Below are 24,832 nucleotides of genomic sequence, written 5' to 3' on the forward strand. Positions count from 1 at the left end.
AACAGCTCTCAACCACTGAATAGTAGATGGAGCTCCTGGAGTATGTGAAGGAAAAAGCTGGCACTGGATCAAACCTGACAGGCAATCTTTAACGCTGGGAATCCTAAATTACAGCCCTGCTACTGAACGTCAAGGTTAATTCCCTCGCCCAGTGTAATGAAATGATTCCACGTGACACCTCCAATTGGTGCCTTTGGATCCCTGCCCACCACAGGAGCTCCCTGTTACACAGGCTTTAAAATAGACATTAAATGGAAATAATATTGGCAAGGCGACATTCACCAGGAAAATGACTTTTTTATTGTAAAACTCCCTGCAGCTCTGTGTTCTTGTGTTATTAATTATTATGATGGCAATTGATAAAAAAGACATTTGACAAAAAAAAGAAGTACAAAGTAAAAAGCTCTCCTTTATATGCATCAAAATAATATATATTATATATTTATTACAGTATGCCCAACAAAACAATAAAATGTGCATGCGAAGACACAGTCATTCTGGAATTAAGCCAGCTGTCTTGTTTACGTGGCATACAATCTGCCATTTCCCTGCTCCCCCTCTCTCCATGCTCCACCAGTTCATGTGCCCCCTTTACCCCTAACCATCCCCCCCAAAAACCATCCACATACCCTCCCTCCGTCTGACTCCCCCTCTCCCTCCCATCACCCTGTGTCTTTTGTGTTCAACGCCATCAGGCAGATAATGTCACAGGCAGCCAGCTTCATTGGCTCTGTACCTGAATGAAGTTAGACTGAGATCAAATCAATTTACAATTGGGTCTCTTATCCTCCCTGTTTTGGCCCTTCAATGCTAAGGCCGCGGCGCCTCTGTGTGCTATTTTGAAAACACCTTTTCCACGCATTTGAATGCGTCAGAAACACATGCGGCGAAAACTGGGAAATGTGGAAAACGGAGCATTTAGAAAACATTGACACAGACATGGTTGAATGTGTCAGCGTGTCAAGGTTGGGCGGGTGGTGGTCGAGGGTGGGTGGGTGGGTGGGAGGGGTGGATGAGCAAGCAGCTCATGTGACCAGAGTCCTATCACAGAATGTAAGTGTAAGTAATGTATTAATCATAACTAATAACTTTAGTTCATTTACAGTAAACTAACCATAACTGTGCTGTTGCTGCCATGTGCAGATATTGTAGAAAGTGAGAATTCTAGAGATTTTGATCTTGAATGTAAGAAAGAAAGAAAGAAAGAAAGAAAGAAAGAAAGAAAGAAAGAAAGAAAGAAAGAAAGAAAGACAACGTGATTCAGGGTTTTGCAGACTCATCCAATACCAATCAATCCAAATATATTGTCTGGCGATAGAGCTACAGGGATTAACTTTACCTTGTTTGTTAATTGATTATGTACTGTATATCATCATTTTCTGATGAAGACCACAAGCTGTGGTTGAACGCTCCCAAGAATCTAGTAAGTAAACCTTTGTGATTATTTTGTCAACCTATCGGTCAATCAATCAATCCGTTTTTGTTTTTTTGTCAGTGAAATGTAATCCCATCAGCTCCTTCAATTTGTGCATAATTCACCATTCAACTCACAAATGCTCCATGTCTACCTAAAGCATTTCTATGGCCACTATGTTGTTTACAGGCATTTACTTCTCTAATCTACTGTATATTGTAGGCTAGAGCTGAAGATCTTTGCCCTAACCTGGTCGGGTTCGGTCTTAATTTCTATCATTTTACAAGGGCTCCGGCTTGCGCTCCGGCTTGTGCTCCGGGTTGCGCGGTAAATGAGCGGTCAGGTGATGCATTTCGATTAGCGCGAAAATGGATGCTGAGGAGGTGAAACGGAGGCTGGCCTCTGGAGGACTTATTTTATTTCTTTGTTCCAACTTCCAAGTAATAAATAATAAAAAAAAAATTATAAATGACTCATTCTTGCCAAAATGCAAAAGACCTGTGTGTGTGTACACATTTGAATAATGTCAGGCTGTAAACAGGTTTTTAAAAAGCTGTCAATCAATATGTACTTCTCAGGCTAACTTTTAAGGCCCGATTATAGCCCTACTGTAGGCTACCATGCATCTGTACATCAGTTTTACGGTAGATATGTTGGCCTGTGGAAAGCAGCAGGGGTCTAGTGTTGTAATTCTGAAAACATGTCCGACTATTAAATTCTTTTTTTAGTGTGGTACACTACTTCCTTGTAACCAGGTGACAGTTGCCATGGTTTATGAAGTGCTTGACTTCTGCAGGGAAACTATTCCACCTTGGTCTTATCACAGTAATGTGGCACCAAATGTTAGTTGTTTATACATAAAGGGCTGTTGGTTTTAACAAGCGCTTATTCTTCTGTTTACTGTGTGTCCTCGGTGATCCTGCAAGTGTTTGTTTTCCACAAAATACCAATTAACCCCATCCTCGGCTCGCCTCCTCTATGTTGGTAGATGGGATTACACACTAGATGACTTGGCTCTGTTCCTGTTGTCAAAGTCTACAACATGACATTTTAAATGTGCCCCAGTGATATTTTAGTTGGTTTGCTTCTCCTGACTGGAATATAGTATAACGGATTACACCTCAAAGCATCGCTGAATCCAAGATGGTACAAAGCTCCGATCAGTACGTGTTTTTCATAATTGCCGTTCTGGTTTCATCGGACAGTTGTATTGCTCCATGTTTACATGCTGTTAGATTTAGTGTTTGACTGCTGCTTCCACGTCAGCCCAATATTGGCTTGGCCTGGCAGATACTGGGTGTTAGGAATGAAAACAAGCGTTGGGGTTAGCAGTTGCTGGTTTTAGTGACACTACTACGCAGGGTTGTAGTACTTGAGTCCGGACTCATCTAGTCTGGCTATCACCAGACCAAGCTCAATCTTTTAAGGTTGAACATTAGTCTGGGGAGTCTGCTCTGTATTTTCTACTGCACAAGAGGCGTGATCAACGGGCACAGTTCAAATGACTCTGTGCGCGATTGGATAGTCTTTCAACCAATCAGACCAACGATCTGGGTGATGTGGCAGCGACAGCGGCAATCAACGGGTTGGTGCGCCTTGGTGGCCGCCATGATGAATGTAAACAAAAAGCTGCTCTGTCACTTCTCTACCATCATCGTGTTAAACCCGCCAATAGCACGCCAGGTGGAAAAGCCAGTTTGTGATTGATCTCTGCAAAATTGTAACGGAAGCAGGATAGATAAACGTACAGGTTGCCAGCCTTAGCTGCAGGGCGAAATCAAATCGCCGGCAGATCGGACTCGGCCATTGTACTCGCTAAATATTCTGGATGGTCTCGACCGAGTCCAGCACTATATGCTTTTTTTCTAAAGTAACTTCCTCCTTTACAAACAGAATCATCGATGAAGCGCGCTTGTTCAGAAAACAGGTATTAGTTTAATTCAGAATCCATCTAGAACAGGCATCGTGATTGGTCCCCTGATTTGCGCCTGGCTCAATCATCAGGTATCAATCATTTTGATTTGGGCCACAGACAAGTGATAAGTTCAAGAATCTGAACATTTTCATTTTTAGTGACACCTGTGTTTCTTGTTATATGTTACATTTTCCATCGGCAGTCCAGAATGTTCTTGTTACACCAGAATACCATCTAAAATGTGAAGTTGCACATCATTTTTATGTGACTTTAAGCAAAATTGTTATACTCAAAGTAAATAATATGGCCTAATTTGATCCTACAGCGTGTTATTTTGCAATTGCTTTTTGATTATTACAAATAATAAAGCAAAATGGTCATCTTAAAATAAAAGATATACTGGCCCTCACATCACATAAATTATGAACAGGTAAGTAAGTAGTCTGGAAGATTTTTATTTTTTTTTCTGTCTTAACTGTCTTTCATTTGGATTACGTTTTGACTTGGACTCAAACCTCTTTGGACTCGGTCTTGACTCAGTCTCTAGTGCTGGCCTTGGTCTTGACAAATGTGGACTTGACTACAGCTCTGCTACTAAGTTTTCATTGTTATGCTGCGTTTTGAATCCAAAATTAGTTTTAGAAGCAGAAATAATCTCCGTCCTTTCTACCCATCTGACAACGCACCGGTGCGCCGGTGAAAACGGGACGCAGATTGTCTAACTTTACTCTGCGGTTGAATTTAATGTATGTATAAGTTGAAAATAATTGGGGGCCAGTCCAGGTCATGTCAGTCTCTCCATCAGTGTTACTAAAACTATAGTCTTGCATTCCCAGATCTGCCTACACTGCCTATCTATTCTGGGATAGTGGAAAAAAAAAAGTGTATTTCTTTGAACCACTCACAGTGATCCTGGGCACCACTAAGCCCCGATAGAGCTCAACAGTGATCGCCCACTTTTTGAACAACTCTGGTTCCGGATGTGATTTTCTCCATTTAATATCTCCATTGTCATTTCAGAAATGCTTACAAAAATAATTTTAAAGGAACACGCTGACTTATTGGGAATTTAGCTTATTCACCGTAACCCCCAGAGTAAGATAAGTCGATACATACCCTTCTCATCTCCGTGCGTGCTGCAACGCTGTCTGACGGCTCCAGCATTAGCTTAGCCTAGCACAGATCCTGCAGGTAACTGGTTCCAACTAGCCTACTGCTCCGAATTGTGACAAAAGTGACAAAATAAGCTTTACAGCACGCACGGAGATGAGAAGGGTATGTATCGACTTGTCTAACTCTGGGGGTTACGGTGAATGAGCTAAATTCCCTATAAGTCGGCGTGTTCCTTTAAGCCTGGAACCAAGCCAACCAGCTACGAGATAAATCGTGACTATAAAACATTTGAGGCACAAGGTACAAGTCTGTGTACAGAAACGATCATATGGCAGGTGCGGTAAACATTTCCATAGCACCACCAGTCAGAGACGCAGTTACGCTTAGGAGTGTGGGTAATGTTGTATTTCTCCATGACATCGCGAACAAAACATGTTTTTCTAAAAACATTCAGACTCGGCATACACCTTTGTTTTACAATCTCGTAGCTTGTGGTAAGTCTACCTTGGATGGTTTGGACATTACTGGTTAATTATGGAGAAAAGGGACGGGATTTTCACTTCCGGAACCACAGTGTTTAACTCTAAAGAGGAGAATGCCAGAGGGGAGGAAAACGTGCCCGGATGTCTGGTTTTATCCCGGCAATGTACATCCGTTGAGTCAGATTACTGAAACTATAATGATTACCAGCTCAAAGATTGATTCTCCCCTCTGTAAAGATGCATACAGTCACTGTACATACCACACATTCTCCACATTCTGTCTCCATATTGTACACGCACTATCCAAGCAATTCCAGTCAGAACGCAGCAGTGAGCGTGCCTGGTGTGTGATGCTGTCGGCAGGAGAAGCTGTACCATGGCTGAACAGCCCAACATCTTCATTCACTGCCTGTCGCAATGATCTGACACACTCCATCTCAACACCGGAACCTTTCACTGAGTGTGTGTGTGTGTGTGTGTGTGTGTGTGTGTGTGTGTGTGTGTGTGTGTGTGTGTGTGTGTGTGTAGGATGCAGTGTTCTGCATATTGCCTGAGGACAGTATCCTGTCACGCTCATCAATTTGCTTTCAGTCCTGCAGGTGCACAACGCTTCTGCTAATCTTTTCATGATAACTGCTATACCAAACTGTATATCTGTAGAGGTGTGTGTGTGTGTGTGTGTGTGTGTGTGTGTGTGTGTGTGTGTGTGTGTGTGTGTGTGTGTGTGTGTGTGTGTGTGTGTGCGCGTGTGTGAGATAGAACAGAAAGAGAGAGAGAGAGGACATGACAGACAAACTCCAAAGGCAAAGACACAATAAACTGGAAACAGAGAGAATATTGAATATTCAATTCAATTCAACCTGAGTCTCAGCGGGCTGGTGGCCAGCAACAGTAACTCCGCTAGCTAGCTGCTACCTGAAGGAAATGGCAGCAGCCGGGTGTTTGATCCTAGCAAACTTTGTGTTGCTCTTTGTTGCTGTTGCAGCAGTAACAGAAAGTTTGCTGATCTGGGAGTCTGATCCTGGTGGTCCAGGATCAGACCATGGGGATCAGACTCCCGGCGCTGGGTGTAGCAGCTGCTGGTTTTTTCAAGCAGCAGCACAGTTTGTGCTGTCTTATAGATATGTGTGCTGTCTCTGGTCTGCTAAGCTCAAGTACCATTTAAAAAATATATATATGTTTACTGGGATTTAAAAGGCCAAAGGTCATGCAACAGTGGACCTTAAGCCAAGAACCAGAAATTGAGTTTGAGGTTTTGTTTCAGTTTATTACTGAGTTGGTGTTTATTTATTTTTTTGTTCCACCTGATTTCACTCTCTAGTTTCTCCCTGTGAAGAATACTCTATGTTATACACCTATCTATCCATCTGTCCATCCTCAGACTCACCACTTATACCAGCCCCAATGAAAAAAGACGTTAAATTAAATCCTTGAGGCTCATATCACACGATACCAGTCGTGTGAAGGGATGCGTGTCAATGTTTACCAACCCTCACAAATGGCAAACAAGCATGGCAGAATTGTGTGTATGTGTGTGCGTGTGTGTGTGTGTATGTGTGTGTATATAGAGCAGCTGCTACTCTCTGGGCGTCTCCTAGGACCACAGCAGGTCTCTGAATGTTTGTGTTGTTTGTTATATGTGTGTGTGTGTGTTTGTTTGTGTGTGTGTGTGTGTGTGTGTGTGTGTGTGTGTGTGTGTGTGTGTGTGTGTGTGTGTGTGTGTGTGTGTGTGTGTGTGTGTGTGTGTGTGTTTGTGTGTTTGTGTGTGTGTGTGTGTGTGTGTGTTTTTTGCTTAGAGAGGCATATGAAGGACACTTCAATGAGACGGGCAACAAAACCATCAGACAAAGGCCTAGATAACACACATACAAAGTTACATTTAGAGGAATGTTCTTTCGACATTTCCTCTTTCTCTTTAAAGTAACGTGGCCTCCAAAAATGTTGTGAAATTAGCGTGATCTCTCAAAATGTTACTGTTTTCCTCTTTCTGATTTTGGTATCGGAACCTGTGACTTGACTTGCCCAGGAAAAAATGGCTCGGGGACCAGTCACATGTCTGGAGATTAGCTGAAATTTCGCCTGGACCTAAAACAACTTTCCATGCATTAAATTGAGAGGTGTCATAGCGAAGGGGGCTGCCCATAGACAGGCGCCCATGCAAGCAGATGGCGGTTCAGTGCCTTGCTCAAGGGCACATCAGGAAGTGAACTGGCATCTCTCCAGCTACCAGTGCACACTCCGTACTTGGTCCATACAGAGAATTGAACCGGCAAACCTCCAGTTCCCAAGCACAAGTGATGTTCCGACAGATGAGTAGGCTCAACACATTCTCACTCTCCCATCGCGTAAAATATGGACACTTGGTCATGGGCCTTTGGCATTTGTTATTCACGCTAAAAGTCTCCTTTAGCACCAGGACTCATGGCGTCCTTTGGCGTTTGTTATTCACGCTAAAAGTCTCCTTTAGCACCAGGACTCTTGGCGTCCTTTGGCTTTTGTTATTCACGCTAAAAGTCTCCTTTAGCGTTGGGACTCTTGGTGTCCTTTGGCTTTTGTTATTCACGCTAAAAGTTTCCTTTAGCGTTGGGACTCTTGGCGTCCTTTGGCTTTTGTTATTCACGCTAAAAGTCTCCTTTAGCGTTGGGACTCTTGGCGTCTTTTGGCTTTTGTTATTCACGCTAAAAGTCTCCTTTAGCGTTGGGACTCTTGATGTCACTTTTGAGGCTCTGGGTCGGGACCTATACTGACTGACATGCGGCACAAGGAGAGGACAGATAAGTTTGGGAAAAGATTGTGGGTGGGGTTACAAAATGTGTTTCTGTGAGACGCAGGACAAGAACGGGAAAGTCCTGTGTTGTTTGACCCATCCAGCACCCCAACCAACCTCCTTACGCTGCATTTTGGTCTTCATACTACTCGCTACCGTTGTCGCACTTAATACTATTTCATGTTACAGCGCCACGGTTGCGCTGCTGCTCTGCCCGGTGCGTTCCATACATATGCTTTTTGCATCGTATCTGACGCTGAGAGCCACTGCCCAAGCGTCGGAGCGAGAACGGGTTGGTAGAATGCAACAACAAATGCTTTGAACTCACTATCCAGATGAAAACGTCCATAACCACTGCATTGCCTAGCAATGTTGCTAGTGCACGCTATACGGTGTCTAAAAATTGTTTTGCTGTAATATGCGATGGTGGCAGCAGCCGCTGGGCAGTTAAAGTGATGGTTCGGGGTAATTTCACCCTAGGTTCCTTTGCACTATGACCTCGAGCCAAAAACCCCCCATAAGCTTTTTTCACCTGGGTCTAACATTGGGAGAGTTAGCGTTATCAGCAGAATAGCTTAGTGCAGGTGCTAATGGATCCACGTTTGTATCTTGTAAGTTACCCCACTAATAATGCCCGAAATGATACCAAACGTTTACACTAGTACAAATAGGTTCTGTACTCATAAAACGATGGATTGGAAAGTTTGTAAGTACACCAGAAGTTTATGTAAATAACACTTGCCTGTTGGCTTCTGCTCTCTGCTGCTACTGCTGCTACTGCGTACAGCGGGGTAGAGCGCCCCTACAAATTACACCAATCGAAAGAACAAAAATATTTATTAATTTAACTTTTTTTTTTTAAGTAAGTGCTGTAGTATAACTAGCAGGAGACAAGTTACAATTGAGGTAAGTTTGGAGACATTACCTTATTTAATCATTAAATTAATAAATATTTTTGTTGTATCTCTTTTCGGTGTTGTAATTTGTAGACGGCCCTAAGCACTCGTCTAACTGCACGTAGCAGCAGCAGCAACAGCAGCAGCAGCAGAGGGCAGAAGCCAACAGGTAAGTGTTATTTACATAAACTTCTGGTGTACTTACAAACTTTCCAATCCATCATTTTATGAGTACATAACCTAGTAGAAGTTTAGTAGTGTAGAAGTTTGGTATCATTTCGGGCATTATTAGTGGGGTCATTTACGAGATACAAACGTGGATCCATTAGCCCCTGTGCTAAGCTATTCAGCTGATCAAGCTAACTCGTCCAATGTTAGACGCAGCTGAAAAAAGCTTCTGGGGGGGTTGTCTGGCTAGACGTCATGGTCCAAAGGACCCTAGGGTGAAATTACTCCGAACCATCACTTTAATATTGTTTAGACAGCTCCATGTTGTCTGCCTTGGTGATGTTTTATTCTGCTGTTGAAGAAGTGTTAGGTCATTTAATTTGTGCAGTTTAGTGCCGTACAGAAATAGAATGTACTATTGGTTCGGACATAAGGGGTAATGTTGCTGATATTGTTCCACTAGTGTGTACAGCGCTGTATTAGCATAAACATTTCAAGGCCTTACCCCAACCACCCTCCCCTTTAAAAATGTAACGCGTTTACTCAATTTAACTGACCTACTTTTGCTTTTATTGTAGTATGTTTTCATACAAGTACTTTTACTTTTACTTGAGTAAAGTAACAGTACTTTTACTTAAGTAGCCTACAATATTCTAGTACTCTTTCCATCTCTGCTAATTACAAGGAAAATAGAAAAGGTTTTCACATGTTACCCTTTCAATTAATTAATTCCAATCCAATTAATTGCTGCTGTAACCTCAAGATTAATTTCGTGCACAGCAGAGCAGCTGAACATGCAAAAATGTCAAATGTGTATAAGCTTACAACTTGACATATATGGAGATTAATAATAAGATCATATAATACATATCCTATAATGAATGAGTGAATGAGTGAATGAATTTAGTAAAGCACTTCCCTTTAGGAAATTCCTTCCAACGCACTGTAACTTAAATAACAGCTACAGACTATTGTCTGTATTTGCCCTGTATTTATTGTAATTATGATAACCTAAACTGAGCTAAAAACCCTGTAACTACAGCCAACCAAATATAGGTGTTTGCCAAGTGACTGCTGTTGGGCTCTCGATTATGGAGAAAAATCATAATAACAATATTTTGTCAATAATGAAATCCCGATTATTTAACAAAATTACTCATTGACTTTTGGAAAGTTGTTACATTTATTGAATTTAAAAAACAGTGAAACAGTTTAACAAATCAACAGTGAAAACACCTTGAACTGTGACATTTACCTTAAAGTGCTCATATTATGCTTTTTGGCTTTTTCCCTTTCCTTTATTGTGTTATATATCTTTTTGTGCATGTTATAGGTTTACAAAGTGAAAAAGCCCAAAGTCCCCCCCAAAGGGACTTACCATCTCCAACAGAAAACACTGTTCACCAACTGCTCCAAACAGCTCTATTGTAGTCCAGCCTTTACTTCAGAGACAAACGTGGTCACTTTGGAACACACGTTATAATGCTCGCCTAGCTGCTAGCATGGCAAACCCTCATACTCTGCTTCTGACTGGCTAGTAGTCCTTACCTAGGTACTGTCAGGGCACGCCCTCATACTCTGCTTCTGACTGGCTAGTAGTCCTCACCTAGCTACTGCACGTGTGCGACTCCCAACAAAGATGGAACTCTGTAGCTAAAACAGAGAGTTCAACACACAGGGTGAAAAGAGGAGCTGCAGCAATGTGCAGCACAACAAAAATATGGTGTTTTTTGAAAATTAAACCACATAAACCTATTCTGATAAATACAATTATGAACCTGAACGTGAGCATAATATGAGCACTTTAATCCTTTTCCCGTTGAACTTTTTGAATTCCCCTTGTGAACACAAGTCAAAATAAAAGTCTACTTGCAAAATGTAATGTGTAATATAATAACATTGTTCTCAATTACATTGCTTTCGTGATCGTTAGGAGCCGAAATCAAAATTGTGATCAAAATTTTATTAATTGCACAGCCCTATGCTGTGGTAAGGACGCTGCAGAAGTGCTACTCTACTTACTTTAGAGGTAGTCTAAATGGCCAACAGGTCCGAGTGCGGCCTGTGGATTTACTCACAGAACGTAAAAAGTGGCTCATGGCATTTCTAACACAAAGTGAATGTTGACTCCAATACATAATGTTTTCAGGTCAAGTGTGGTCCATGTTCCTCATGCTGTCATTGTCTCAGAGCTGTGCTTCCCTCTAGTGTTGAACATCTGTCTGCAACAGATACAAACACATCTGAATAGAATGGACTAGTTAGTGACAAAACAAGCAAAAACTGCAATTTTTCTAAAGAGTATCATGAAAAGCAATATTTGAGGTTTTGATCTAACCTGGTTTGGGTGGGTTTTTTTGTCTTGGTTTGGCTGCTTTTCTTCTCTGTTTAGCTATTTTTTCTTGCAGGATAATTAGTTCCAAATGGAGGCCATTGTTGTAAAAAGAAATCTCAATGTGTGTGTTAAAGATCTGACGTTTAGGATCTAAAATGCGTCCCTCGGCTCAGTGTATTGTTCTGATGTTTGTGCTGTTAGCTCTCGCCGCTCAAGGTCAGGAAGCGTTTCTATTCAGGGCTTTATCATTAGACTAGGCGATGAGCTCTGACAATGGCTCGGAGACAGATCGATTCACCTGGCCGCGGCTCTTTCACTCGCTGCTCTCTCAATCAATATTCCCTGTCAGACTCAGCACGAGCCCAGCACGTCCCGTCTGCTCTGCTCGGGCTCTGATTGAAGGCCAGAGGAGGAAAAGATAAGTGTTTTTTTTTTACTTCATGAAACGTAAGTTAGCAAATATATCAGGCTGAATTGAATGCGTGTAATGCCTTCATACACTCTGGAGAAAGTATATATTGAAAGATTAAAGACAAGACTACGGCTCTGTGGGGTCATGCAGTTTCAAATTGTGGTCAAAGTGTGGTCTTGACTAGTCTAATGTATTGTAGTGGGTGTACTGTACTGTATATAAATATTGGCCAGAATCTGCATTTGGAGGAGTGGGGGCCATATCATAGTGGGGGGGGTCAGGGTGTCCTCCCCCAGGGAAGTTTTGAGCATCAACGACTTCATTTCCTGTATTCTTATACACTTTTATGCACCAATTTACAGTGGAAATACCTTTATTTAGCCTATGTGAAGAAGAAACACACAGATGACAGTTCAAAATATATCAAAAATATAATGGAAAGTATGTTGTTATGGGTCATCGGGCATTTTTAAGTGGGTATATGGAAATCCTGGAGCTTTCTTAGTGGGTATACTGCGTATACCTGCGTATCACGTAGACCAGTGGTTCCCAACCTTTTTTCCTTGCGCGCCTCGACTCATGTCTAAGAAAAGCTGAGCCCCCCCGAAACCAAAGTTGAGGTAACTCTCGAGATAGAGCCTTACTTTCTTTTTTGATACAGAGGAGTTATCAGCACTTTTACGTTTCTCCGCCATGTTTCATTCATAAAATAGTGATGCTGTGGCGGCAGGAAAGACGAGGATGATAGCAGCTAGCAGCTAACAGCTAGCAGCTAGCAGCTAGCAGCTGACCTGATGACAGCAAGGGTCCCAGGTTAAGAGGTCCCGGAGGTTTGGCCTACTAAGTAGCCTGCCTACAATTTTAAGCGAGAACAAAAATATATAGTTTTCATACAGACTTTTGTATACATTATATATTCTAGTGTATTATCATAATTTGTTTAACATGTGCAAATATTTTTATTTTTTTTACCTCAACCTCAAACTTGGGAACCACTGACGTAGACTACACCACTGGTCTAGACCGACTCTATTTGTAAAGTGTCCTGAGATAACTTCTGTTATGATTTGACACTATAAATACAACTATATTGAATCTAGAGTTGGTCAATAATAATACACACATTCTGGGATACGAGAAAAAAACGCTCCGAGTTGTTTGCATTTCTTTAAAACAATCACAGACGTCTTGGGCGTCGCTAAGCTCTGGACGCGACGACGCTAGCTCTGCAAAATAGTTTTGGGAAGGAACTTGTTTTGGTGGAACATTTGCACCCGGCAAAAGAAAACGCCACATCCAAAATTAAATGAAGTTAACTGTTCACACAATACAGTAACGTGAGCAATTTAAATTAGCTGATACATGGTTAAACCTCATTAGCTCTTACCAGTGTATCGCCGTGTGTATTTCGTCCACAGCAATCCCAACAATCGCTCCCAAAACGTCCCAGTTAGCGAGTAAATGCCCTAAATATATTCTTTGTAAATCTTTATGAAGAACCAAGCAGGCCTGCCTTGTTGCACGATCCATATTTTCTTCAAAACGTGACATTTTTCAGCGTGTAGCTCACTAGCTCGAAGTTTGCTGTTTGTTTCCCGAACCGATGGGAGAGAGCGGAAATAGAGGGACACCCGGCTCAATGTCAGGCAATTATCCTGGAAATGTACCTCCGTTGATCCAGACTAGTGTTGATGTGACGCTTAGATGCCACCATGTGTTGTTGGTTCTGGTCTATTCATGGAGCTCATTGACAATAGAAAAACCATGATAATTATGCCAGCCTTATACCAAAAATGTTTCAAGATTAGTAAATGGGGTGTTTGGTTGCCTACAAATTAGATGGGAAATAGTCTCAAACTAGTTTTAATCACAGAATGTATTGCATCATATTCTGTTTCTTTGCTTTCTTACAGTAGAACAGCTTCAGCTCTGTTTTTGATTGTTTTCAGAGCTTTGGTGTCTAATTGCTATGACTTCAGCCTTTCTGCCCCCACAAAGGAAAAAAGCCTGTGTGGGAAATGCAGTGTATGTATGTGTGTGTGTGTGTGTGTGTGTGTGTGTGTGTGTGTGTGTGTGTGTGTGTGTGTGTGTGTGTGTGTGTGTCCGTAGCCTATGTGTAGGGATTAAAGACAGTCGACAACAGAATCAATGTGTTTTCTTTTGACATGCCCAAGCAGGATGACGCCTCGTTGCCCGGGGACCTCCACCGGCTGTCTGCTCTGTCTGTGAACTGAACCTCAAACAATGTTATCTCCTTCTCTCTGTCTCTCTTTGCCTCTGTCTGCATCTTTATCTCTTCATATTGCTCTGTTGCCACCACCCCCTCTTAAATTACAATCTTTTTTTTGTTGTTGTTGAGATTTCTGGCTCTGGCTCTCTCAATTAGTTCCCCTAATTTGGTTCCTTCAGGTAAATAATAGGCCTACGTGTGGCTAATGTGGCTTTTACGTATGTATATATATATATATATATATATATATATATATATATACACTGTGCAGGAGTGGTGTGTGTGCTTCATGGCAGGAAATAAAGAAAGGCCTTCTTATTCCCAGGGGGGGATTTGCTTTTCAGGTTTTTATTGTGATAGACAGCAGATGAGTGGAAATTACATTTTCCTTACCAATGATACCTGAGAGCTTAAGGGAAGGGAACAGTTCAATTTAGCCGAGAAAATGTTACTGTGAGTGGGGTACAGGGTACCGTGAGGTCCCGGTCGTTTAAATGGCCAACCCTTATTTTATTTTATTCCACTTCCTATTCATTTATTCTCATTTCATATGATTTTATTTATTTTAATTTATCTGTCTTTATGCTGCTGCAACACCTGAATTTCCAGGTGTTGTAGGCTTGTAAAGGTGTCTTGGCCCTGTTCAAAATTTCACTTGTTAAAAAAATAAATCATAATTTTTAAATATGTTTTATAACAATCCAAAGCAGAAATGCTGTTTGTATAAAATTTAAAAAAAAAAGCACAGGTCAAGGTTCGGTCTTTAGCTTTGTGTCATTGTACTTTATATATGTATGTGTGTGTGTGTGTGTGTGTGTGTGTGTGTGTGTGTGTGTGTGTGTGTGTGTGTGTGTGTGTGTGTGTGTGTGTGTGTGATAGTCTTGGGCTGCTCATTAAACCTGTGGGGGATCACAGTAAAAAAATGGCAGGCCATATGCAGATTTTCAAGGTCACAGGAACACACACACACACACACACACACACACACACTTTCAAGGTCCACATGCCGCCTTGACCACAGATTGTCTTTGCTAATAAGCTCCAACAAACAAAGGTAGTACTGAAGTAACCTTTAAGGAGACCAAGCCAACCTTAGTTTTTTTCTTATTAATGAATCTTCTTTTATATTACAGAAACCGGAAAAAAGCATTCTCAAATTGTAGACATAGTGGCCACATAGTGTTTACAGTTCTGTCCACCATAGTGTCTTCAGATTGTTTTCTAGATGTTTACCTGCCTTCCCAGCCCGTCCTCACCCAGAAAACGACCGTATGGGTCGATTATTCAAAGAGCTCGTAACGATTACAATTGTGTTTTTTGCTAGACGAAGGCTCTGAAGGCCGGGGCTCATGTCCCTCGTGAAACGAAAAGACGCAGCGGATGACAGTGTCTGGACGGATGGACACAATGACGTCCCTGACGTCCTCATTTTAGTAGTTTTACGTGACTCCTTTCAAACCAATCCCTGATGTGTTTCTAACCCTAAGTATTTTTGGTGCCTAAACTTAATAAGTTTCGTATCCCGACATGTACTACGTGTTTAAAACTGTGCCCGTTATTTCAAACAGAACGGTCACATGATTAAACCGCCACCACGTCGTATATGTGTTGATTTGGGAGTCTTTGGAAATCGACCTATAATGTTGTTTAGGTATGAGGATGCGTTAGCCTCACCGGACTTCCAGAGCAACAATAATGGTAGCAACTATAGTTACAAATGTAAGATTTAGTTCAGTGGCAGATGCAAACAACACAATGGTCCATTATCATCCAGAACCATTATCTGCTGAAGAGCACTGCTTAAACATGGTCAGGTACTTTTTTACCTTCATATTTTCTCCTCGACAATGTTCTGCCTATATGTAAACTATTCATCCAGTGCTCCATCAATACTCTGCATCCCGAGACAGTTGCAAACCTGAAAAGGCAAATTCCTTTAAAGGTCCAGTGTGTAACGTGTTTAGTTGTTCTTTATCTAAATCGTTGTTGCCCGTTCACAAACATGTCCTTTTTCATGAATATTTACCACCACCATCAATTCCTTTTGGCTTGAAATTTTACATTTGCATTCATCATGCGCCATCTTGAAATAGGTTAGCCGGTAAGGGACATACAGGACATACTGCTCCGCCTTTTGCGTTTTTCGCTGTCACATGATAAACTAACAGGTGCTGCTAACGCTGCTAACGGGTATCGTAGCTTCCCGGCCGCCGGCAAGTTTGAAGAAGGAAACGTATTCAAAATCCAAATTTCAGGAACAGGAGTCTTCTTCTTCTTCTTCGATATTGAAAAGAGCAAGCGACCGGCTTTTTGAAGCGTGAAGGCTACCGTAGCTGTAATACGTACTTTGAACTGCGTGGCGCGAGTGAGTTGATTGCGATATATGATCTCAACGCTAGATGGGAGAAATTCCTACACATTGGACCTTTAAATTGTTGCTTTTGAAAGGTAAAAAATATATACTATATATAATACAAACATATGGGTGGCTACTTTGAAGAATCTAAAATATAAGACATGTTTTCAGTTATTTCACACTTTTTAGTTAAGTACATCATTTCATATGTGTTCATTCATAGTTTTGATGCCTTCAGTGAGAATCTACAATGTAAATAGTCATGAAAATTAAAAGGAAACGCATTGAATGAGAAGGTGTGTCCAAACTTTTGGCCTGTACTATATATATATATATATATAGAGTGTGGATGGAGGGAGCGAGAGCGAGGGAACGAGAGCGAGGGAACGGAGCCAAATAAAGAGGAGGGGAGTGGACAAACAGAGGAAGCAAAAGAGGAAAGTCAGGCAAGGAGAAGAGCTTTGGGGTTATGGGAGGATGGAGAGTGCTGAGATGGGATCTGGCCCGACTGCGTTGTTCTGTGTCACTTGAAGGTCTTTTTCCATCAGCTGCCAGCGTCCTGTAGAGAGAAACCTGCTGATGGCAGGAAGATCCTCTCAGCTGGGTCAAAGTTACCTCCACATGTTTCCTCCGAGGCCTGTTAAGGACTGGGAGGAGCGCTGACGGCTGATACCATCAGAGAGCAATCTAGTGTGAAAACGGAGCTCTTTAGCAACCACCGTAGTGTTAGAATGCAGGTCAGATTATTAGACTGGAGATAATGGATTAGAGGGCCTGTGAAATGCAACGACTGTTAAATGTGACGAGCCGGTCTGATCAAACATTGTGTAATAGTAGGAACTGTAACATGCAGATTTTTTTTTAGCGCTGCAAATCCAGCCTATCCTAACTTCACCTTGTAATAAAAACTGAATTTTCTTCACCCTTCAATCGTATCCTGCAAAAAAATACTTTTTTTGAATTTTTTGTTCTGTTCAGTTAAAATGTAAACATTAAGACTAAAGAAGAATGTCAGCTTTTATAAGCTGCATGATTGACGCTAGAATTGATAGTTCGGAGCAGGCTATCTTTCATGAACACTTTGTACATATAGCTAGGAAAAGTAATGCATAGGAACGAATGTGTATTCCACGTGTTTATAATTATAACTGTATGCAGCACAATGACTGCTGATGTATAATAGCGGGAAGTGCCGCGTAGGGAGGATGATGATAGTGAAATGCACGCCACCTGGAAGATATCAGTTGGCAAGATGAATCCATAGCTTATGATCAGGACCAGCCTCAGCACACATGTTATCAAAAGTAAACAGCGCCATCTAGTGGTTATCACAGCACACTACAAGGGGCTAAAGACTGCTGTAGATCAGAGGGGAAAGACCTGTGGCAAAGATTGGATACTCGGTGAGAGTTAGGGTAATAACAGCAAGTCAGTTATTTATCTTTGGCCTCTGATTTGGCAGTTGTGGGGCAGAGGCGTTTCCAGTGGCGAGTCAAGTGGGGTGGCACGGGGGGGACCAATAATCAGTCAAGGGGGGACCTGGGGGTATTTTATCAGAATACAGAATAGAAAATCTGCATAGAAATATTGGCTAGAACAACATAATGCAATTCTACTAAATAAAGCATCACATTCATTATTAGTTTCACTTGTTTTGTTATTTTAAACAAATTGCACCTGCGTGAAGCTGGTCCCCCATGTCATCCAAAAATTATTTCAAACACTGCTATTCGTTTGTGCCGGTTTGTGCCGTAATAATTATTGTTTGTGCTGTTAAGGGTTTTATGTAATTCAACTTTACATTTTCTGGCCAGTGACATCACCCAGCCCCCCATTAATGCCCAAATCTCCAACAAAATGGTCTCAATCGTTTGTGCTGATTTGTCCGTTAAAAGAAACATTTGTGCTACTTCAGTTTTTACGTCATCAGGATTTCTTTGTTACACGGCTACTGTTTGTGCTGCAAAGGCTTCTGACACCAGCCATCACTCCCATTAACGGCACAAATCAGCACAAACGTAGCACAAACGATTGAGAGATTCGGACATTAATGGGGGGCTGTGTGACTGTTTTTTTCACTGTTTTTAATAATTTTTTGATGACATGGGGGGCCAGCTTCACGCAGGTCTGGTTCCACGGTATCAGAATTTTGGATAGTCATCATGGAAACATTCATTGGTCACGTGACCAGGGCTGGGAAGATTGGCAGAACAGGCAGCCAAGGGACAGTACTCCGATCCAATGGAAATCACAATTGTCACATTGACAGCACTCTAACCCAATGGATTTGGAAAGGCACCGGGGTGGTGGTGGTGGTGGTGGGGGGGGCGGCGAGGGGGGACACAATCATATTTCGGGGGGGGGGGGCAGGTGCCACCCCGTGCTCCCCCTCTAGCCCTGCCTCTGTTGTGGGGGCCACAGTGTCAGACTTCAATGTATCGGAAAATTTCGGAAAAACTAGGTGGAAACGGGTGTGGCGTATATTGAAAAGTCTGGCTTGATTTAAGGTTTCGAATGCAACTGTTGACCTTTTTATATCATGAACACCTAGTCACAGAAACAGAAAGGGATTTTGAGCCTTCTCTGTAGTAGCCCCCAAACTCTGGAATTCCCTCCCACCCCATATCAAATCATTTAATACAATTGCTAGTTTTAAATCTAATCTGAAGATGCATTTTTACTCTCTTGCTTTTAACTCCCTTTGATTCCTAATGTTTTTTTGTTTTTTTTTAAGATTCAGAGCTATGAACTGAACTTATCTTTTTCATATCTTTTTGTATTTACAAACGTTCCATTGTTGTTTTATTTTAGGTTATATTCTACCTTTGTCTAACTATATTCATGGTACCTTGCACATGTGATTATGTATCTTTAAGGCATACTGTTTCTGCCTTCCCTGCTCTACCTGTAAAGCACTTTGGGTCAACTGTTGTTCATTTAAATGTGCTCTACAAATAAAATGACTTGACTTGACGTTTCCATAAATCTTGTATTTATATTTGACGATAGCTGGGTCTGGGGAAGGTACATTCACAGCCCATTTCCAGAGGGGCGTCACCAACGGACGCTGCTCAAATGCCTCTGGGCGCAATTGGATAGTCCTTCAACCAATCAGACCAACGATCAGAGCAGCGACAGCGGCATCAACGGATTGCTGCGCTTCAGGTGGCCGTCATGTTGAATGTTGAATGTAAACTATCATCAATATAATGTCTCGATTTGGAAAAATTGGAAATGGGCTTGAATGGGCTCTTGGCCAGACTGACTTGCAGAGCAAATCTCAAATTTGCCGGAAGTTCATCAGGGTTTTCCCAGTCTAATTTGATGAGAGTCTCGAGTTCAAATGTTTTGCAATTTTTAGTTCAAGTGAAGCAAATGCCAGCTCTGGAAAATTTCAGCTCCTTTATGGCCCCAACCAGCGATACATGGCTTTAACAATGAACAGGTTTCTTCCTGCAACAGCTCACCTTTGAGGAACGTTTGCATAAGACACTCCTCAGTGCTCCATAGTTCAAACAGTTGCTAGAATGCAATCAACATTGTATTTATCTGTGAAAAACCTACAGTACATTAAATATGCTGAAATTATATTAAAGTGTTATATAGCCCTTGAGTCAATAATACAGTTAGGGAGATTGAACCGTGGGCTGTCTGCCCGCAAGGCTTTAGTACCTAAATGAAGCAATGATTGCTTGAGGCCACTTATTAGTTAGAGGTCAACAAATATGATGTGTATGAATATGATGTATAAAAAATATCATTTATTGATTCCAACATATCATCCATGTAAATATAATTGGCTGTAACAGTCAGTCATAACAATCACATTAACTCTGCATTCATAAATACATGATTCATATAATAATACATCATTCAGCACGGTTCTTAGACACAAACACGTTAACAAATGTAACATTCTCATATAGCACATAGGTCATTCACAACCATTCTGTCAGTAACGCAGGAAAAAAAAATCATTTAACCATCTCCCATATATGTGTGAGTGTGTGTGTGTGTTTAGCCTAGCTTAGCATGAAGACAGGAAGCAAAGAAACTGCAAGCATGCTATTTTGTTACTTCAAATGTGTTTTTAACACCATTTATATAGGGTTGTAAAATATTTGACAAATTCCTACAGTATGTAACTAACTGTTTCACTCATTGCCCGATTACAGGATGTGATTCTAATAGACAGACAAAGTTATTTTGTCTGTACTTTTTTGAGCATTTTTAAGAATTAGCAATTTAGCTATTTACTGACTTTGACATGTTAATGCACTTTATTTTGTAGCCTAAAGGTGTTCTTTAATTTCTTGGGGCTATTGACTAAAATCATCATCATCATATAAAACAACTCTTGCCCGTTTACATCTTAACTGACCTACTAACGTTTACACACAAATAAGTTTACTGGAAATTTCTTTAAAGCTATAATGCGTAGTTTCTGTCGCCCCCATGAGGAATTCTAAGTAAGTCGGCTCGTCCACATGATACAAGCCTTTCGTGATCGCGCACCGCCCCCACCCCTCCTCCTCCACGCAGTTGCTAGTAGCCAAGGAGGACATGGAGGAGTAAAAAAAACATGATGGACTCTTCAGAAGAGGTAATAATCTTCACTTAAGTTTCTGCGCGCGAAAGTCGCCGGACACCACAATCTTCTGAACATAGTCATGCTGAGAAATCCAGAGAGAGTTGTGTGGAGCTGATAGTCTTAATTAGCTTTGTAACAACTCATTTGGCAATGGCTTGAATGTATTGGCTAGCAACTTTACAATGTTACCCGCCCAAGTTCATTTCTACCTGCATTTGGCAGGTGGGCGTGTGTCAATTTAAAGCCCCGTTTGTGGGTGAAAAGAGCTGCTGTCCAGAACCCAACTTCCCACATGGTAGAGGAGCTCGGGGTACCAGTGGACGCCCTCCGTTTGGTACACACTGCTGAGCTCTTTCACCATCCCGACCAGGGACAAGAATGAGCGCCACAGCCGGACTGGCACAAAAACCCAGTGTGCAAGGTCATGATCCTCAACCACCGCATAGCAAGATGCCAAAACCCAGTCAACTATGATGGTTCCGTGAGATGTTACGGGTGCATAAGACCCTCGATATTTCTCCACACGAATTCTTGTCACTCTTGCAGGAATGAGGTGGTCCGGACGGTCATTCCCAACAACAAGAAGCCACTGTCCTACTTTTACATTGCTGGAGAACACGGCCCTAATGTCGCTGCTGTTGGTGCCGTTGTTGTTGCTCATAACAAAGACCAGGTGAGCTGCAGTCAGTGTTAGTCTGCAGCGTGGCTCTTCAGTCTCCAGGACGTGGAACTCTCTCATAATCTGCTGGTCCTGGTCCATGAACATTAGAAAGTCACTAGGAACAAGATTTCCTTGTTGGTCGGCGGCCAGCACCTTGTCCCCCAACTGGAGCTCCTTCAGTGGTTTAGTCCTTCCGTCTGACAGGATCACGATGGACGAACCAGGGAAGCAACCTCCAGACTTAGCTGCCACCGAGTTTTCTGCAAGTGGCAACAGCATAAACACTAGAGTTGATGAATAGGTTTAGTAAGAACTATAAACATGCTGAATTAATGAGTGGGTTACCATAAAGGCTGAGGGAAAAACCTAAAAAAACCTAGTACAAAGTGTAGTCCGACCATGTTTATGAGCAAAAGTGCTTATATGTGTACTAAATGGCCACACTCCGATACCGATACATGAACTTGCATATCGGCCGATACAGAGTCCTGATCCAATACCAGTGCGTAAAACAATTATATACAGTATACTGTATAGATACTATTGCTAAAAAGTTTGGAGTCACTTAGAAGTTTCCATTCCACTCCATTATAGACAGAATACCAGCTGAGATCAGTTGCATTGTGTTTTTAACAAGGGCAGCAGTTTTCAGATTACATTATGTGCTTACATAATTGCAAAAGGGTTCTCCAATGTTTTCTCAGTTAGCCTTTTAAAATGATATCAGATTAGTAAACAGAATAAAGCCTTTGGAACATTGGCTGAATGGTTGCTGATAATGGGCAATGTAGATATTGCATTAAAGATCAGCCACTTCTTTCTACAACAGTCGAGAACCCTTTTGCAATTATGTAAGCACATAATGTAATCTGAGAACTGCTGCCCTGGTCAAAAATAGCAATGCAACTGATCTCTGCTGGTATTCTGTCTGTAATGGAGTGGAATGAAAATTTTTAAGTGACCCCAAACTTTTGACCGGTAGTGTATTTTATTATGTTTTAAAGCTGTATACTATTAACCCTGTGTGATATGATTTATATAATTGCTGTGGGGCCTGGCTCAGGTTAAACCCTAAACGTAAAACATAGAACTCGCCATTGGGCTGGACAACTTTTAGCAAACATAGCCTAAATAAACTACTTTAAGGTTGATTATTTTCAGGGCTTCATATTAGGTGGCATGGGATCAGCTCATAGCTTGGCATACTCGCTGATGCCGATACCGATACCACTATTTTAGGCAGTGTCGGAGGCATTTCCAATACTGGTATCGGCAACTTTTATGCAAACAGGGTTGCTGGTGCACACTATCAGACTGCAATTTTGCCCTTTACATTGTTTCATTCAGTGATATGTTTTAAAAAAAAACATATACAAATAAATGGCCTTAAAAAAAGTGCATCCTGCGTAAAAGAGCTGTAAGTCATGCCAATGGGACTGTGTGTATAAATATCATAGGTTATGACAGATTTGGTCCACCCACCTGCTTTCACAGAGCAGTGGATGTGGGCTTTGGACTCATAGTATACCCAGTCGAAGCCCGCCTCGACCGCCAGCCTGGACAGCATGCCGTACTTGCTCTTGTCCCGGTCGGAGGTGGTGATGTCCACCGCCCTGCCCTCATAGTGCAGAGACTCCTCAGAATGATGGCCGTCCTCATCCCAGCCCTCCGTGACTCGAAGTTTAACCCCGGGCCACTGATTCATGACTGAAATAGCCAAAGAGTTCAGCTTGTCCTTACACCTCTGAAAAGGGAAGAGACGTGTCACGTTCAGATCATTGACATCCCAGATCTCAGCAACTAACTCGGTGACAAGTTGTTATAAAGTGTAATGACCCATCAGCTCTCTCACTGTAAACATAGGCTATTATTATTATTATTTTGGAACCATGCTGATTTGTATGAATACTATTTGGTCATGGCTTTGATGTGGGCATTTAGTTTTGGTGTGTGGTCATTTTGGCTACATCTTCTTTTTGAATGTTGGCACCCATGATACTGTACAGCCACAGTTCACCAGTCCACGGATTGGACTGACAGTCACAGCCAAAGACAATGTAGAGATGTCAGTTCCCTGACCTGCATGTCTGTGGGGGAAACCTGAGAAAACTCATTTCCAAGAAGAAAATAAATAGAGTGATTAAAAGTTTTACAGATGATTTATGTAAGACTCCAATCATTTTATAATTACAAGGTTGTAATAATTTAGGGTATTTGGGGTGAAACCATAACCCATATACATCTTTTATCTTGTCTGTCGCATGTAAAGACAAGAGCAGCTAAGTTTACTGAAACATGAATGTTGTCATATAATGTCACGGCGACCCAACAAATCTGAGAAATCTGCCGATTTGGACCTGGCTGCTGACAGACCAACATATCTTTCACTTCGAGTCCCCCGCAAAACGAAAGAAGCTGTAATCACATCACATCACATCACATCACATCACACACACACACACACACACACACACACACACACACACACACACACACACACACACACACACACACACACACACACACACACACACACACACACACACACACACTAATTGAAACTCTAGACGCGCTGTACACCAGACATCACGGTTCACCGGCAAGAGAGAGAGAGAGACAGCGATGCGCTCTTGTGCCGCTTCACGTCCCACATTCATCTTCCCATAGCGACGAAATAAATTCCAACTAAATAAAACAGACTGAAACAGGTAGCCTATTCTTACTTACTTGTGTCATGAGTCGGTCCGCGTTGGTGTTTTCCTCATCCTTAAAAATAATATCGGGGTTGTAGCTGGGAGTCAGGTCCTTGAACCTGTCCGAGTTGCGCGTGATCTTGCCTTCGCACTTGCCGCTGGCCCCCAGGGTTTTCTCCGCCACGTTGGGGATGAACTGTTTCAGCGCCAGCGGCGTCAGCTTCTTGGGGTGCCTGCGCTTCCCGTGTCCCCTGCCCGGTCCGCAGCCCGAGCCGACGGACGTCAGCAGCAGGCAGAGGGACGCCGACAGCATCACTCTCATCAGGACCATCTTTTGGTCTACCTGGACAGTCCTGCAGCCTTATATCCCGCTAGCTCTCCCACTTCAATTGGAGCAGTGCAGGTGCCATAACTACACTACTGTAGGTCCGTCTGACTGACTGTCCATCTCACTCTCTCTCTCTCTCTCTCTCTCTCACTCTGACACACACACACACACACACACACACACACACACACACACACACACACACACACACACACACACACACACACACACACACACACACACACACACACACACTTTCTATATAGGCCTATTCTTTATTTATTCAATTAACTTTTTATGAAATTATTAAGGATTATTATTTAATCTTGCCTGAATTTTTTTGACTTTCTGTTAACTGTAGGCCTATTATACGTGCCTGCCTGGCATTATGTGCCTGCAAGGAAAACAAATCGTTATGCAAATGTGTTCATTCCTTCAGGTATCAGGATACTAAACACAAGCGGTTGATGT

The 24,832-nt window shown here is 42.0% G+C and overlaps 1 protein-coding gene across 1 annotated transcript; it reads right to left on the reverse strand.

The window, feature by feature from the left end:
• Nucleotides 1-20,766: 20,766 nt before the first annotated feature.
• shhb (sonic hedgehog signaling molecule b) lies at nucleotides 20,767-24,490 on the reverse strand. Its single transcript, XM_039814952.1, has 3 exons — nucleotides 24,068-24,490; nucleotides 22,823-23,084; nucleotides 20,767-21,600 (listed from the first exon to the last, which is right to left on the reverse strand). Exons 1-3 carry the CDS (start codon nucleotides 24,362-24,364, stop codon nucleotides 20,918-20,920), a joined length of 1,242 nt encoding a protein of 413 aa, XP_039670886.1. The 5' UTR covers nucleotides 24,365-24,490; the 3' UTR covers nucleotides 20,767-20,917.
• Between the last annotated feature and the right edge of the window lie 342 nt (nucleotides 24,491-24,832).

This window comes from Perca fluviatilis, chromosome 11 (genome assembly GCF_010015445.1).
Source record: "Perca fluviatilis chromosome 11, GENO_Pfluv_1.0, whole genome shotgun sequence".
Taxonomy (NCBI): Eukaryota; Metazoa; Chordata; class Actinopteri; order Perciformes; family Percidae; genus Perca; species Perca fluviatilis.